Below are 15,197 nucleotides of genomic sequence, written 5' to 3'. Positions count from 1 at the left end.
GCTCCTACACATGCTTCAGCACCCTATTATCCCTGGACAACCCAGGCCCGGTCAGGTGCCTGCCCCCTGACCCTGTGCACGGGGCAGCCACATTACAGACCTGGTTAGCCCAGGCTGTAACTGCTCACGTGTTTGTCTCCCTCATTGGACTGTGAGCCCTGGGAGGGTAAACTGGGCCTGTCTTGTTCATCACTGCATCACTTAGTGCCCAACACAGGGCCTGGGACACAGCAGGTGGAAATGCTCTGGGGTCTATCACAAGGCCTTGGCTCTACCCCATCTGCTGTGTGACTTTGGGCAAAACAGCTATCCCTCTCTGAGCCTTGGTATCCCCATTTGCAAAATGGGGTACTAGCACCTCCGTCCTAGCCTGAATCATATAAGAGACGTAAGGAACCATGCTTGGCTCCCAACAGGAGACTCAACAAATCTTTATCTCATATTTAAGCAAACTGAAACCACAACAAGTTGCAACTACACACCCACTGAAATGCCCCGGATCCAGAACACAGGCAACATCAAAGGCTAGTGAGGATGTGGAGCAACAAAACTCAGGTTCATTGCTGCTGGGGATGCAAAACGGGCCAGCCGCTCTGGGAGGCGGCTCATTCTCGCAAAACGAAACCTACTCTGACCAGGGCCCAGCATTCACACTCCGTGGAATTAGCCTCAAGGAGTTGGAAACCAGTACCCACAGGGAAACTGATGCCCACACAGAAAGCTGCACGTGGATGCTTATGGAAGCTTTGTTCATAATTGCCAGAACTTGGAAGCAACTCAGACATCCTTCAGCAGGCAAAGAGAAACAAAAGTGTGTAACATTCAAGCAATGGGATGCGATTCCGTGCTAAAAAGAAATGCGCTACCCGGCCATGATGAGATGTGGAGGGGGCTTCATTGCACGTGACTAAGTGAAAGTAGCTGATCTGAAAAAGGCGACGGACTGTGATCCCAGCTACAGGACACTCTGGAGAAGGCCAAGGTGGAAATGGTAGGCCCTCCCAGATGGCGCTAGTGATAAAGAGCCCACCTGCCAATGCTGGAGACATGAGAGATACAGGGTCGATCCCTGGGTCAGGACTATCCCCTGGAGGAGGGCATGGCAACCCACTCCAGTTTTCTTGCCTGGAGACTCTCAAGGACAGAGGAGCCCAGTGGGCCATGGTCTATAGGGTAGCAAAGAGTCAGACACGACTGAAGTGAGCCCGAGGTGGAGCCCCAGTGGAAGGCTGAATGGTCGGAGCGCAGAGGATTTTCAGGGCCGTGAAACCTCTCTGAGTGATACTATTTGGTTGGCCAAAAAGTTTGCTCAGGTTTTTCTGTAAGATGTGATAGAAAAACCCAGACAAACTTTTTGGCCAACCCAAAACAACGGTGAATGCTTATCATTTGACATTTGTCCAAACCCATAGAATGGACAACACCAACAGCGAACCCTCGTCCAGTGTGCACCGTTGTGCTGTTTACAATAGTGCACTTCTGTGCTATTTACAATCGCCAAAACACAGAAGCAACCTCAATGTTTGTTGAAAGAGGATGGATAAAGAAGACATAGGATATACATATGCAGTGGAATACTACTCAGCCACAAAAAGGAATGAAGTCGTGCCATCCGCAGCAACATGGATGGACCCAGAGACTCTCATACTAAGTGAAGTAAGTCAGGCAGAGAAAGACAAGCATCATGATACCACTTGTACATGGGTTCTAAAAGATGATATAAATATACTTCTTTACAAAAGAGAAGTGGATTCACAGACAAGAAAACAAACTTATGATTACCAAAGGGGAATGGGGGAGGGATAAATTAGCAGTTTGGGATTAACAGATACACACTGCTGTATATAAAGAGACGAACAAAGGGTTCTACTGGATAGCACAGGGAACTATACTCTGCTGCTGCTGCTGCTAAGTCGCTTCAGTCGTGTCCGATTCTGTGCGACCCCAGAGACAGCAGCCCACCAGGCTCCACCATCTCTGGGATTCTCCAGGCAAGAACACTGGGGTGGGTTGCCATTTCCTTCTCCAATGCAGGAAAGTGAAAAGTGAAAGTGAAGTCGCTCAGTCGTGTCCGACTCTTAGTGACCCCATGGACTGCAGCCCATCCATGGTATTCTCCAGGCAAGAGTGGGCTGCCATTGCCTTCTTCGGAACTATACTCAGTATCTTGTAATAACTTATAAAGGAAAAGGATATGAAAAATATATACATGTATGTATAACTAGCGATGAAGAATTGATGCTTTTGAACTGTGGTGTTGGAGAAGACTCTTGGACTCTAGGACTCCCTTGGACTTCAAGGAGATCAAACCAGTCAATCCTAAAGGAAATCAACCCTGAATATTCATTGGAAGGACTGCTGCTGAAGCTGAAGCTCCAATACTTTGGCAAAGAACTGACTCAATGGAAGAGACCCTGATGCTGGGAAAGATTGAAAGCAGGAGAAGGGGTTGACAGAGGATGAGATAGTTGGAGGGCTTCACCTACTCGATGGATATGAGTGTGAGCAAGCTCTGTGAGTTGGTGATGGACAGGGAAGCCTGGCGTGCTGCATCCCTTGGGCCCGAAAAGAGTCGGACATGACTGAGCAACTGAACTGAACTGTCACTTTGCTGTACATGTGAAATTAAGACAACAGTGTAAATCAACTATACTTCAATAAAAAAAGAAAAAAAATCCTATCTTTAGAACAGCGGGTGGGGGGTGGGGCGGGGGCGAAGAAGAGGGAACCCTGATGCTGGTTATGGACTTCAGTTTACAATAATGTATCAGTGTTAGTTCATCAGATGTAAGAAATAAAACGCACCAATACAAGATGTTGATAATAGGGGAGGGACTTCCCTGGTCCAGTGGCTCAGACGCCACCCTCTCAATGCAGGGGCTCATGTTCCATCCCTGATCAGGGAACTAAGATCCCATGTTCTGTGTGGCTCAGCCAAGAGACTTTTTTAAAAAAGCAGGTGGCTGGGGAAGGAATTGTGTGTGTGCACTAGGGGAGTAAGGTACTGTGTGAGAACTCTGCACTTTCTGCTCAATTTTCCTATAAATCTAAAATGGCTCTAAAAATGTCGTTTATTTATTTATTTTAAAATATTTATTTATTTTATTTGGCTGCACCGGGTCTCAGTCTCGGCCTGTGGGATCGTCAGTTGCAGCGTGTGAGCTCTCAGTTGCACCACGTGAGATCCAGTTCCCTGACCAGGGATGGGGTCTGGACTCCGTACTCTGGGAGCGCTGAGTCTGAGGACCACTGGACCACCAGGCAAGCCCCGAATATCAAGTTTATCACTGAAAAACAACTTCAGGGACTTACCTGGCAGTCCAGTGGTTAAGACTCTGAGGTTCCACTTCAAGGCATGCAGATTTGATCCTTGGTTGGGGAAGTTCTGCACACCATGGGGTGTGGCCAAAAAAGAAAAAAATTTTTAGGAAGGGTGCCAGTATGTTGACCCACAAGAACAGTGACATTGTTACAGCTTGTTTCCCTTTAATTTACCCTGACTTCTTTTTTTAAATACAATTTTATTTGTTTATTGTTTGTTTTTGGCTGTGCTGGGTCTTTGTTTCTGTGAGGGCTTTTCCCTAGCTGCAGCGCCTGGGGGCTACTCCCTAGGTGTGGCCCCTGTGGCCCTCCTGTTGTGGAGCACGGGCTCCAGGGCACGTGGGCTTCAGAAGCTACAGCTCCCGGGTTCTAGAGCACAAGCTCAATTGTCGTGGTCCCTGGGCCGTGTTGCTCTGGGGCATGTGGGATCTTCATAGACCAGGGGGTCAAACTGGTGTCTCCTGCATTGGCAGAGGATTCTTTACCACTGAACCACCAGGGAAGCCCCGCTACAGGGTTTATGGATTCACCGTTTAAACCCGCAAAATGCTGGGACCCAGGGCATATGCTTTCATGGGGACGGCCATCCAGCCCCAAGAGGAAATATTATACAGCCGTTAAAAGGCCAAAGAAGGTTCTTTATGGGAAGAAATCTGGGACATATTGTTATGAGGGAATCAGAAGGGCTGCAAAACAGCAGGGATGGATGGTATGCTGCTGTTTCTATGAGGGGAAGGGAAAAGTACACGGATGCGCTTGTTTGGGGGAGGAGCACTGCTGGGAGGGGAAACGAAACACTGGCTGGCGGCCTCTGGGGAGCCTGGGGGGCTGGTGTCTCTCCTGAACACCCCTGGTATAGTTTACATGTGTGGCCTGAGTCTGTTTTGCCTATGAAAAAGAAATAAACTAAAATATATTTTTAAAAGACTGCTGTGAAAAAAAAGGAGGGGCAAAATAAAAGCGTTTGGATGGGTGTTGTGGGGGGAAATTTTAGGCCACATCACAGGTTTGTTGCAGACCCTACTTTCGGGCTGAAAGCCTCTGGTGCCCCCCAGTGCCTGGCCCCTGTGGGAACTCACACCTTTCCTGTTCGGGGTCAAGGAGTGTTCAGAGTCCTGGGGCCCCCAGGGGTGAGACGTGGGCTGGCCTCGGGCCGGGACTGACAGAGGCCCTCGAGGCTCCGGGAAGACTCTTGGAGGCTTGGCAGGCTTCAAGTGGGGACCCATGAGTGCCTATGTGGGGCCGGCGGTCCAGCAGGACCTCTCTAGGTGCCAAACCCAAGGAGGGCCAGAGCAGAGGAAGGAAGGGTGACTGGACGCGGGGTGGAGACCCCTGGTCGGGGGGGGGGGGGTTGGTGTGTACCTCTTTCCCATGGCAGTCACTCTCCGGCCGGGGGTGCTAGAATTGGCCAGTATCTCAGGCACTGAGGACTCCCCTGGGTTCTGAGCCCTGGATGTCGAGCCAGACAAGGTGATGGGTGTTCAAAACTCTGCCCTCCACTTTCAGACCCCTGAAGTGACAACTAACCCAGCTTCAGGGTCAGGGGCTGGGATTGGCAGGGTTAGGGGTGGGTGATGATGGTGGGCCAGGGCCCCAAGTCCCCCAGCCCCCCAGCATGCGTACTAAGTCACTTCAGTCGTGTCCAACTCTTTGTGACACTATGGACTGTATGTAGCCCACTAGGTTCCTCTGTCCATGGGATTCTCCAGGCAAGAATAGAGGAGTGGATTGCCATGTCCTCCTCCTGGGGAGCTTCCTGACCCAGGGATTGAACCCAGGTCTCCTGAACTGTAGGCAGATTCTTTACTGACTTAGCCACGCCCCCAACAGAACCCAGACAGGGATCCTTGGGTCCCCCTTTCCCAAGATCCCCCACCCTTCAGTCTCCTCCTTGCTCGCTCTACCCTCCCCTCGGTGTGGTGACCCTGTGGGCATGGTGGTAGGTGCCCTTTTCGGGGGGCTCAGAGGAGACGGGGCCAGAAGCGCCTGCTATGGTGGGTGCAGGATGGGTTCTAAGGTGTCTGCTTTGACAGGCTGGGTCCACCCGGGGCCATGCCTGACTCTGCTCACAGTCCACCCTGACCTGCCACGTGGCTTCCCAGCTGGCATGGGAGGTTGCTCCCCGCTTCTTCCAAGCCCACAGCCTTTGCACCCTCTGTTTCCTCTGGCTGGAATGTCCTTCCTTCAGTCACCCCAGGCTGGTCTTTCCCTCCCTGACTGTCCCCACCATGCCCACTGGCTCATGGCCCTGTTTTTTACCGTGTCACTTAAGTTCTCTCTCTCCAGCATAGTTCTGTGTAAATCACTCTTGTTCATTTACATGTTTGCTCGTTGTATTGTTTTACTATACATATATATATTTCTTTTTTTTTTTTTTTTTTTTACCATTTTACTATTTCTTCCTCCAGACCAGATTTTTAGTTCTAGGAAGGTGGGAGCCTCGTGGGTCTTGTCACCTGATGGGACTCCAAGCCCAAGACTCTGCCTGACACATGTGTGTGTTCAGTAAAGATGTGTAAGTCTTGCTTTTTTAAAGAATTCTTTTTTTTTTAACTTTTGAGGTGGACCATTTTAAAAGTCTTTACTGAATTTTTTACAGTATTGCTTCTGTTGTTTTGTGTTCCGGGTTATTGGCCATAAGGCACGTGGGACCTTACTTCCCTGACCAGGGATCGAACCCGCACCTCCTGCATTGGAAGGGGGAGTCCAAACCACTGCACCACCAGGGAAGTCCAACGCTTCCAAGTCTTGACTTTGAGACCCTCATTCACGGATGGTTCCTGCCTGACACTGCCTCCTCCCCACACCCTGCCGCCACCATCAACTATGGGGGTGAACTGAGTGGGTCCCCACTCAGAGCAGGGCTGGGCCATGTATTTACAGAGCCCTGCTGTGTTCCTAGGCTGGGTGCTGACCTGAGGGTGTAACAACTGGGATATGCCCCATGTTCCACTAAACAATGCACGCAGTGATGACAGGGGATTTAGGAGCTGGTAAATGCAATGGACAAAAATAGAAGAGGGCAAAGGGCATGTGGGGTGCTGGGCAAGACGCAGGTTCAGAGGCGTGTCAGGAAGGCTTCAATGAGGAGGTGACGTTTGAATTTGGAACTGGAGGTGGTAACTGGGGAGCTGTAGGGGAGGGGACAGGTCAGGGGAGAGAGGTCTGGGCAGAGGGCATAGGCTGTGCAAAGGCCCTGGGGCAGGACTGTGTGGCTGGAGCAGAGTGAGTGACGGGGAGAGAGGGAGGAGCAGAAGGCAAGGGAGGGACCTGGGAGTTTTACCCCCAGGGAGATGGGAGCCCTGGAGGGCTGTGGGCAGAGTGGGGTGGGACCTGACTCAGAGCAGGGTGGAGCCTGACTTGAGTGCAAACAGGGCTGCTGCTGCGGGGAAGACAGACTTGGGGGGCGAGCGCAGAGCCGGGGACCAGGATGGGGGTGAATACCCGGGTCCAGGTGGTGCTGATGGGGGCAGCCCTGGGTTGGGGGGAGTGAGGTGTGGGTAGGTCCTGGATGGATTCTGGAGCCGGAAGGGTGTGAAAAGGGGTGAGAAGACAGCAGATCAGCCTCCAGGTCCGGTGCGGGGCAGATGGCTGGCCCGTGGGGCCTCCGCAAAAGCCTTATGTATCCCCCTAGCTCATGTCCAGCGGAACTTTTTACAAGAGTTTTGGGGCTATAATTTTGCTTTTAAGATCTCTTGGCCGGGAGCACACATCCCTCCTCCCACTGGGTTGCTTTTGTTGTCACCATGGCGACCACACGGGAAGTCTTTCAGAGGCAGTCTATAATGCTCTTTGCCAATGACAGCTAATAATAATAAAAGAACTAACACTGGGGACTTCCCTGGTGGTCCGGTGGTTAGGATTCCATGCTTCCAATACAGGGGGCGCAGGTTTGATCCCTGGTTGGGGAACTAAGATCCTCCCATGCTGCTCAGTGTGGCCCCCCCGAAAAAGAGAACTAAGTGCCCACTGTGAGCTGGGCCCTGTGACATCACCTCTAGGGGCCTCAGTTTCCTCATCTGTAAACAAGATTAAAGTGAAGAGCTCACTCTGGAGCGGGGACGGGCATGGGTTTCGAGGACTCAACAAACTGACAAAATGAGCTGACAGTAACAATGCCATCCACAACTATGTCCTGCCGGTGGTGGGAAGGGCTAAAGATTTTCCTCCTTTTGTTTTGGATTGCTCACATTTTCTTGGCCTGCAAACAGCTCAGAGACTTGGCCTGGGCTGGAGGGCTGGGTCAGTCCTTGCAGCCTTGTCCCCAGGGGTCTTCAGTCCTTGGATCTTCCTTGGTCCTCTGCCTGGGACACCCTTCCCCTCGGCGCACATCTGGAAAGCCCCTCACCTCCAGGTCCTCCCTTTGCCTCCTCCAGGAAGCCCTCCTAGTCCCCTCCAATGAGGCCCCTGCTCCTCCTCTGAGTTCCCCCTCTGCTCCAGTCCAGACCACTGGGGGCTGGGGATGGCTTGGTCTAGGTGGGTCCAGAAAGGCCCTCCAGTGCCCCACACGGGGGTGCTGCTGGGGCAGTGTGTGGGGATCCAGGTAGAACAGTGGGAGCACAGGGTGCTCTGGTTGGGGGCCATCCCCATGGGGTACCTCCCAGCCTGGTAAATGTTTATGGGAGAGGGGGCCTGTGTCTGGGGCTCCCTGGGGTCCAGTGAGCAGCTGCTCTCTCCTGCCCCATCCTGGGGGCCCTGTAAGGCCTGCTCCAACCCTCATCCCTGCCCACACAGGGGAAACCGAGGCTAGGAGGCAGGCTGGGGCTGGCTGGCTCTGAATGAATTTTTCCTCCCTTCTGTGGGCCCTTGGACCTGGCACTCGGTTTGGGCTTCAGGAGAGCCAGACTGAGGAAGGTTGTGTGGGGGTGAGGTGGGGCGCCTAGGAGGATCTAGTTCTGGAAGCTACTGTGGTGCGGGGGCCGGGAAGTGACCAGCTGCGGGGCCTTGAGCCGGAGCTTTTGGCAGCCCCGACACCATCACAGACACTACTGATTCTGAGAATCTGTCTACCCTGCTCCCCGATGCTATAAGCAGGACAGATGGGAAGGTGTGGGAGGACGGGCAGGGAGGCAGGGCTGCAGGGCCAGGGACCTGGGGGCACCGGACTGAGCAGGGCAGGCCCTGCCCCCTGCCGGCCACCGCAGGGACAGGACAGGCTGGTGCTGGAGTCAGGGACCTGACCCCTACTCAGCGGGCATGGAAGGGGCGTTCCCGTGGGTGGAGCCACATCCCCTCTTCAGGAAAGAGCTGAAGGAGGCTTGCACTCCTGTCCACTTGCCAGGTGGGGAAACTGAGGACAGAGCAGGAAAGAACCAAGTGCTGGGTCTCGAATGCAGGTCTGGGAGCCCTGAGGCCGGCTGGTCCCACGGCAGGGGTGAGGGGGTATCTCCATTCTCTCTGAGACCCCCAAGTCCGGATCTGGGTACCTAGGCCTGGATGTGACTCCAAGTTGGCGCCTGGTTCCAGGCTGCACGTGGACACTGGTGCCCACTCTGGGGTGGTGTGCTGGGAAGGGGCCATGTCCAAGCAGAGGGGCTCAGCGTGGCAGGTGGGGAGGCCGAGGGGGCAGGGCTGGGAGGGACCCGAGTGGCTGTAAGGGGTGCGGGGGCTGGGGTGTCAGCAAACAGTGGCAGCAAGGGCGGCCCAGCTGACAGCCACGGGGCTCCGTGCTCTGCTTCACACTCGGGTGAATTATTACCTGGGCTGGACACAGCGTAAATGCAAGGCTCCAAGTTCGGCTTTCAACCGTATCAGGCCCCGGGAGAGAAGGAAAGGGAGGGAGAGTTGGGGCAGACACTGGGGAGGGCCACTCCTGCCATCCCTGGACCCCTTGGGGTGCTCCTGCAGCGCCCAGACCCCCACCAGGACGCGATCCCGCCCCGCAGGGTGGGCCCTGGAGAGCACTAATTTATGGCCCACTGAGGCGTGCTGGGACACGCAGGGCCTTCCTCTCTGGCTGCCAGGAAGAACTGAGCTGGTTGTGCAGAAAGCCCAGGACTGCGCCAGCATTCTGGGGCCGCCTGCATCACTGGGCCTGACAGGCGGCTGTGTGTGCAAGGCCCTGAGTCCTCACACTGCCGACGAGGGCCCCTGCCCTGCAGGCTCCCGGTGGCCTGTCACCCACCTGTCCCACCTGATGGGGATGGGGCTTGGGGGCCAGGCCGTCTGGGGCTCTCCGCTCCAGTGCCCAGGAATTTGGAAATGGGCCGTGCGTGGGGCCTGGGCGTGTTTTCCACATGCTGTTGGCTTTGGGGGAAGGCCCAGAGAGGGGCTGGCCTGTGAGCTGCAGGGGGGCCACAGGAAGGGCTGTGGGCTGCGGGGCCCAGTCCCCCCCCAACCTCCCCAATGTCAGTCCCCAAGGCCATTCACAGAGAACTGGCTGAGGCCCGGCGACCTCTGCCTGACACCTGCTCCCACACTGGGGCCCAGCTGGCGCCGTGCCTACCCCTTCGGGCACAGACCCAGACGCCTTATCTCCTGCCGGTTCCTCACTCCCTCCCACGTCCGCCCTGAGCCGCCCTGGCCTGTCCCCCAGCCTCTGTCACCTGGACAGGGCTTCACCCTGGAGAACGACAGAGGAGGAGAGACGCACACAAATATACACAGGATTTATTATTTTACACGAGTTTCAAACTGCCCCAGGTCCTGGGAGGCGGCAACAGGGCTCACACCTTGGGTTCTGCAAACACCTTCCAGCCCTCCAGCTGGCCCATCTTGACCAGTGCAGCCGTCAAGCCCATGTATGCACAGGCAGCGGCTCCGATCCCATAGCTGCGGGCTGCAGGGGCGGAAAGACTGGCATCAGACAGCATGCGGGGAGCGAGGCTCGCCTACGCCCACCCTGAGCACCGCCCGAGGACGGTCCTCCCTCCAAGCTCAGGTGACCAGGGCTGGACCACATGCTCCTTAGGGACGGAGCCCCGGGGCCTCTGCCTTTGAAGGTGGGTGGCGGGAGTCCAGGCGTGGGGGCGTGGGGGACTGAAGGCCGCTGGCAGGTCTCAGTCCTGGCCGAGTCTGCCCTGTGGTCTGTGGAGTGGAGAACACAAGATGCCTGCGGCCTGAGAGGTGCCCTGGGAAGGGGGTTCTGCCTGCTGAGCGCCAGACTCACATACCCGGCTGCAGGCTCAGGGGTGCAGGTCAAAGCCGGACCTCAGCCAAGGTCTCCCAGCAAAGGCCAGGAGGGCGTGGCACCCTCCCTCTCTTCCCGGCTGGAACCTTCCACAGACACTCCAGCCAGCGGGCTGGGGTGTTTATCTGCGTGTGGCCTCCATTTCTCCCCTGGCTGGCCGCCCCCACCCGCCAGGCTATGGGAGGCGGGAAGAGCGGTGTCTGCTTCCTATTCCAGGCGGCTCTGCTGTACCAGGCTGGCCTGGGGCCCGGCCTCCCACAGAGGAGACATCCTCTTCTTCATGTGGGTGACCTCAGGCCATCTCATCTCCTTGGGGCCTCAGTGGCCCCGTCTGGAAGGTGGGGATGGCGACAGCCACTTCCCTGTGGGGCCCTGGGTGCCAGCAGCTCCGAGCCAGCCCCGACTGCTCCCCCGACGGGCAGTGACCCTGTGCTCTCTGACAAGACGAGGCAGAGGGAGAGACACACAAGCCAGGCAGGCGGGGGCCCAGATGTACATAGCGGGCTGGGGCAGTGATTTCTGGGGGGAAGGGTGTTCTGGCAGAGGGCACAGCCATGCCAAGGCCTCGAGGCGCTGGAGGAACAGCGAGGAGGCCGTGGAGCTGCAGCAGAGAGAGCAAGGCAGCGAGGGCAGGATAGGGGCAGAGCAAGTCCATGCAGGCCACGCCAAGCCATGGGGGCAGGAGGGTGTAGCGAGGTGGACGTGCAGTAGGCGCCTGAGCAGAGCTAAACCAGCTGGTGGCTGAGACTCAGAGGCACGGGGCCTCTTGCGGGCGCTGCCCCCTCCCCTGCCAGATGTACGTTCTGCACACCCACCCCTGATGGGCAGAGGGAGGAGGGTTGGCAGAGGTCAGGGGCGCGGGGCTCACTCACTGCGCGCTCCCAGGGTCAAGCCTCCGGCACAGCCTCCGATGAGGTAGTTGAGAGGGTCATCGGGCTTCTCGCGGACCTGGGCGCTAATGCAGGAGGTGAGGCCAAATATGGCTCCGATGGCGGCTGTGGGGGCAGGTGGGGCAGGAAGGGCCCCAGTCTGAGTCAGGGGTCCAGACCAGTGCCGGAAGGGCCCCTGAGGAGAAGCCCAGACGTCATGCGGGCTTGCTCACCTGCGGTGAATGTGTACCGTCCCGTCCTCGCCACTCCCTCCAAGAAGGAGGTCGGGGTTTTGAGAGCAACGCTGTAGGCAGAGACAACGAGGCCTGCAGACAGAGAGGGACAGAAAGGCGGCCAGGCAAGTCAGCCCTGGGCCCTGGAGGGGGCAGGCCCCTCCCCAGTCCACAGCGCTGGCTCCTTGCATTTCCATGGCAACCACCAAGGTGGCTTGGGCCAGGGTGGGCCAGGAAGCGGCTGTTACAGGGCTCACCTGAGGTCCCACAGTCGATGAGCTGGGATCTAACCTGGCTCTCCTGCTCCAAGGCCTGGGCTCACACCCCCCCTCATCCAGCCCACCCCACAGGGCACCAGCCCAGAACACGGCCCCCACTGAGGATGAGCCAGGGCCTTCGTGGCCAGACCAGCACCCCAGCGCTACTCCCCACTTCCAGCAAAGCTGTGTCCCTGCTGCAGGGCCCAGGGCTCCTGACGCCTCTTCTCGCCACTCTCAGACCTGACCCTCACCCCGGCTGGCTCAGCCTCACCACTCTGGTAAGCTCTTCCATCTCCACCGTTACCCCAGATGACCTGCCCCTGATGTTGGTTTTTACGTGTGAGGGGCCCTGGTGGGCAGCCAGGCCCAAGGTCCTACCCTGGCGCATGCTGAGCCAATGCTGACCCACTCCATGTGTCAGCCTCCTCAGCCAGACCCTCTTTGGTGGATGCACAGACCTGGCTGGCTCCCTGTCACCAGAACAGCACAGTACAAGGCTCCCCATCCTCCAGCTGACCCTGCACCACTCCTCTCCAGACAGACTCACAGTGAGGCCCAGCTGCCAGCACAGACCTCCTGGGGCCAAACCGTCCCAGACAAAACAGAACCATCTCCTGCCAGGTGACAGGGCACCCACTGCCCTCTCCCTCCTCAGGGCCTGATGGGCTGAGTCCCCTCTTGTTGCTTTGTCGGGGGGTTGGGGGGGGGCCCTCAGACAGGCAGAGAGACTCCCTTGATGCCACCCACCTGGCAGAGCAACCTGGAAGACCAGAGGATCTGAAGGCCAACCACCTTCACCGATGCCCCAGGGACGTGGGCCCCGCCCAGTCTCCAAGTCCCCAGCTTCTGCAGACCCAGCAGCTGGCGTGCTGCACTCCCCCACCATGACCTTCCCAGCTGAGCAGCAGCCCTCCAGCCCTGCTGAGGTTCAGCTCACAAGAGCTGTGGGGGATCTGTCACAGCGGACAGGGCCAGTAACCTTGGGAGCAACTCCGAGGAGGGCCAAGATGGCCAACCCACTTCCCAGATGGGGACGCCGAGGCCCAGGGATGAGGGGAGAGGAGCCGCATATACAGAGGGCACCCATATGCCAGGTGCCCACTTGGGGGCTGCCCAGGTCCAGTCCTTCCGCATCCCATGCTGAACCCTAGTGTCCCCACACTCCTCAGAGGCTGAAGGCTGGGAAGGAGGGAGCGGGCCGGAGTCTGGGGCTCCCCCTGCCTGCACTGCCCCAGCAAGCCCCTTTCCTCAGTTATTCTCTCATACGAGGGCCCGACCTGCGCCCCAGCTTGTAAAGACTTAATCAGAGCAGCTCCCTACCCTGTCTGGGACCTGGGGATGCATGATCTCTAGATGATTCTCTGAAGAGGAACCACAGACAAGGTTCAGCGATAGTCCCCAAACCACAGTGAGTCCTGGGGGAGAACCTTATTGATCCTACCCCCACATGCCTGCCTTCCTTATAGCTCAGGTAGTAAAGAATCTGCCTGCAATGCAGGAGATCTGGGTTTAATCCTTGGGTCAGGAAGATCCCCTGGAGGAGGAAATGGCAATCCACTCCAGTATTCTTGCCTGGAGAATCCCATGGACAGAGGAGCCTGGTGGGCTATGGTCCATGGGGTCACAAAGAGTCAGACATGACTAAATGACTAACACATACATACCACATGCCTGCGACCCTGGCCGAGGGACACCCAGTTGCCAGGCCGTGCCGGGCATAGAACGCACCCCAGCATCTTATGAGCCCTCAGAAGTCCTTTAACTGGGAAGGGATGACCTGGAAGCCACTGGATTATCCCAAAGTCAATGACTGTCCGTGCCGCGCCCCCAACAATCATTTAGTAGATGACATGCCAGCCAGCTCCCCCAGCCCACTTAACTCCTCAGATGCTACAGCCACCACCACCCACCCCCTCAGCACTTGAGGGTCTCCACTGACTTGGCCCCTTCCACAGGTTCCTGTCACCCCCTCAAAAGACCCCTCCTCAGCCCCTCGGCCAGCTCCTGGCTCCCCATCAGTCTTCTGAAGTGACTTCCAGACACTTCACATGAATGAATGAATGCACAGTCATTCACTCATTCTCACATTCATTCACTCACTGTTACTGTGTACCTTCATTCATTCATTCGTAAAGTCATTCATTCATTCCTAGTTACTACCTCGCCTTCCTTCCCTCGCTCATTCCATCATTCAGTTACTGTGTGCTCTGTGCTGGGTTAGAGCCTGGCCCCCTGCCCTCAAAGGGGCTCACCATCCCACAGAACTCAAGTGTGAATTCTCGCTATAGAGTGCTGAGGGGAGGCAGGGATGGAAGAAGGGAGGAGGTGTGGAAGGACAGAGGGGCATGTGTAGTTAGGTCCTGAGTGTTGAGTGGAGTTGGCTGGTGAGGCAATTCGGGTGGCAAAATGAGTGTCACAGGCACACAGCAACGCCCTTGAAGACCCACAAGCCCCCTTGCAGGGCTCCTGGAAATCAGTGACAGCCCCCCAAATCCGAGTCTCTCCATGACCACAAGACATAATGCCTCTGTCAAAAGTTTCCACCTGCAACCTCTCAAACACCCTCCAACAAGCTCCTCCAGACTCCATTCAAGCAGACGCCACAAACACCCAGCACCCAGGAATTTTGACTACCCCAGTGATCAGCTTGTCACAGATACCACAACCTCCCAGGGCCCAGGAACCCTGCTAGCTCCCCCGCCTCTCCCCGCAACGTCTACCTCACACCAGAGGTCCCCATGGCAGGCTCAGACACTCCAACGAAGACCACGTACCCACTCCACGAGATTCTCAGCCCTCATGGGACCCTCTCGGATCCTATGATCTCTCTGCGCCCTCTGCGTTAGTCCGATAACCCCACAAAGTCTATCTAGTACGAGAGCCCCCGGCGTCCCAAGGCCACCCCACATACCCCGACGACGACTACTGCCACCCCTCGAGGTCCGCAGCCCCTCCAGGACGCCCTCGGGCAGTCCCCGAGGGGATATGACGGCCTCCCTGCGCCCTATACCCTGGGGACCCGGCCGGTGCTCACCAGCGGCACCACCGATACTGGTGGCGGCGTAGGTCTTGCGGTGGCACTCGGTGCCTTCGGGGATGTCCCAGTACTGGTGAAGAAGCGTCTTAGCCATGACAGCACAGCCCTAGTCCTGCACTTTACCACCCGGCGGCTCCTGCGGCCAAGGACGGACGCCGCTGACTCTCGCGAGACTTCCTGGGCGGCGCGCGCAGCCTCTCGCGGGGGCGGGACAGCAACAAGTGAGCAACTTTATTGAGGGCCTCCTACGTGAACACGGGTTGCGCTCAAGTCCTGGAGTTGGGATGGGAGTAAAAGAAGAGCACGTGCACCACTGGCCGATTTCTGAAGGGGGAAACTGACCAGGAT

The 15,197-nt window shown here is 56.9% G+C and overlaps 1 protein-coding gene across 1 annotated transcript; it reads right to left on the bottom strand.

Moving 5' to 3' along the window:
* Positions 1 to 9,914: 9,914 nt before the first annotated feature.
* NDUFA11 (NADH:ubiquinone oxidoreductase subunit A11) lies at positions 9,915 to 15,030 on the bottom strand. The gene is made up of 4 exons (XM_052644016.1): positions 14,847 to 15,030; positions 11,553 to 11,645; positions 11,323 to 11,445; positions 9,915 to 10,099 (listed from the first exon to the last, which is right to left on the bottom strand). Exons 1-4 carry the CDS (start codon positions 14,941 to 14,943, stop codon positions 9,987 to 9,989), a joined length of 426 nt encoding a protein of 141 aa, XP_052499976.1. The 5' UTR covers positions 14,944 to 15,030; the 3' UTR covers positions 9,915 to 9,986.
* Positions 15,031 to 15,197: the final 167 nt, after the last annotated feature.

This window comes from Budorcas taxicolor, chromosome 7 (assembly GCF_023091745.1).
Source record: "Budorcas taxicolor isolate Tak-1 chromosome 7, Takin1.1, whole genome shotgun sequence".
NCBI lineage: Eukaryota > Metazoa > Chordata > Mammalia > Artiodactyla > Bovidae > Budorcas > Budorcas taxicolor.
Note: the sequence above shows the minus strand (reverse complement) of the source record. Positions and strands in the feature narration are given on the sequence as shown.

What these genes read in the sequence shown, in the direction of transcription:
- NDUFA11 (XM_052644016.1), bottom strand. Translation starts at nt 14,943, where the DNA reads ATGGCTAAGACGCTTCTTCACCAGTACTGGGACATCCCCGAAGGCACC. An exon ending in CAGTATCGGTGGTGCCGCTG is followed by an intron (nt 11,646 to 14,846) that starts GTGAGCACCGGC and finishes CTCTGTCTGCAG; the next exon opens with GCCTCGTTGTCTCTGCCTAC. An exon ending in ACGGTACACATTCACCGCAG is followed by an intron (nt 11,446 to 11,552) that starts GTGAGCAAGCCC and finishes CTGCCCCCACAG; the next exon opens with CCGCCATCGGAGCCATATTT.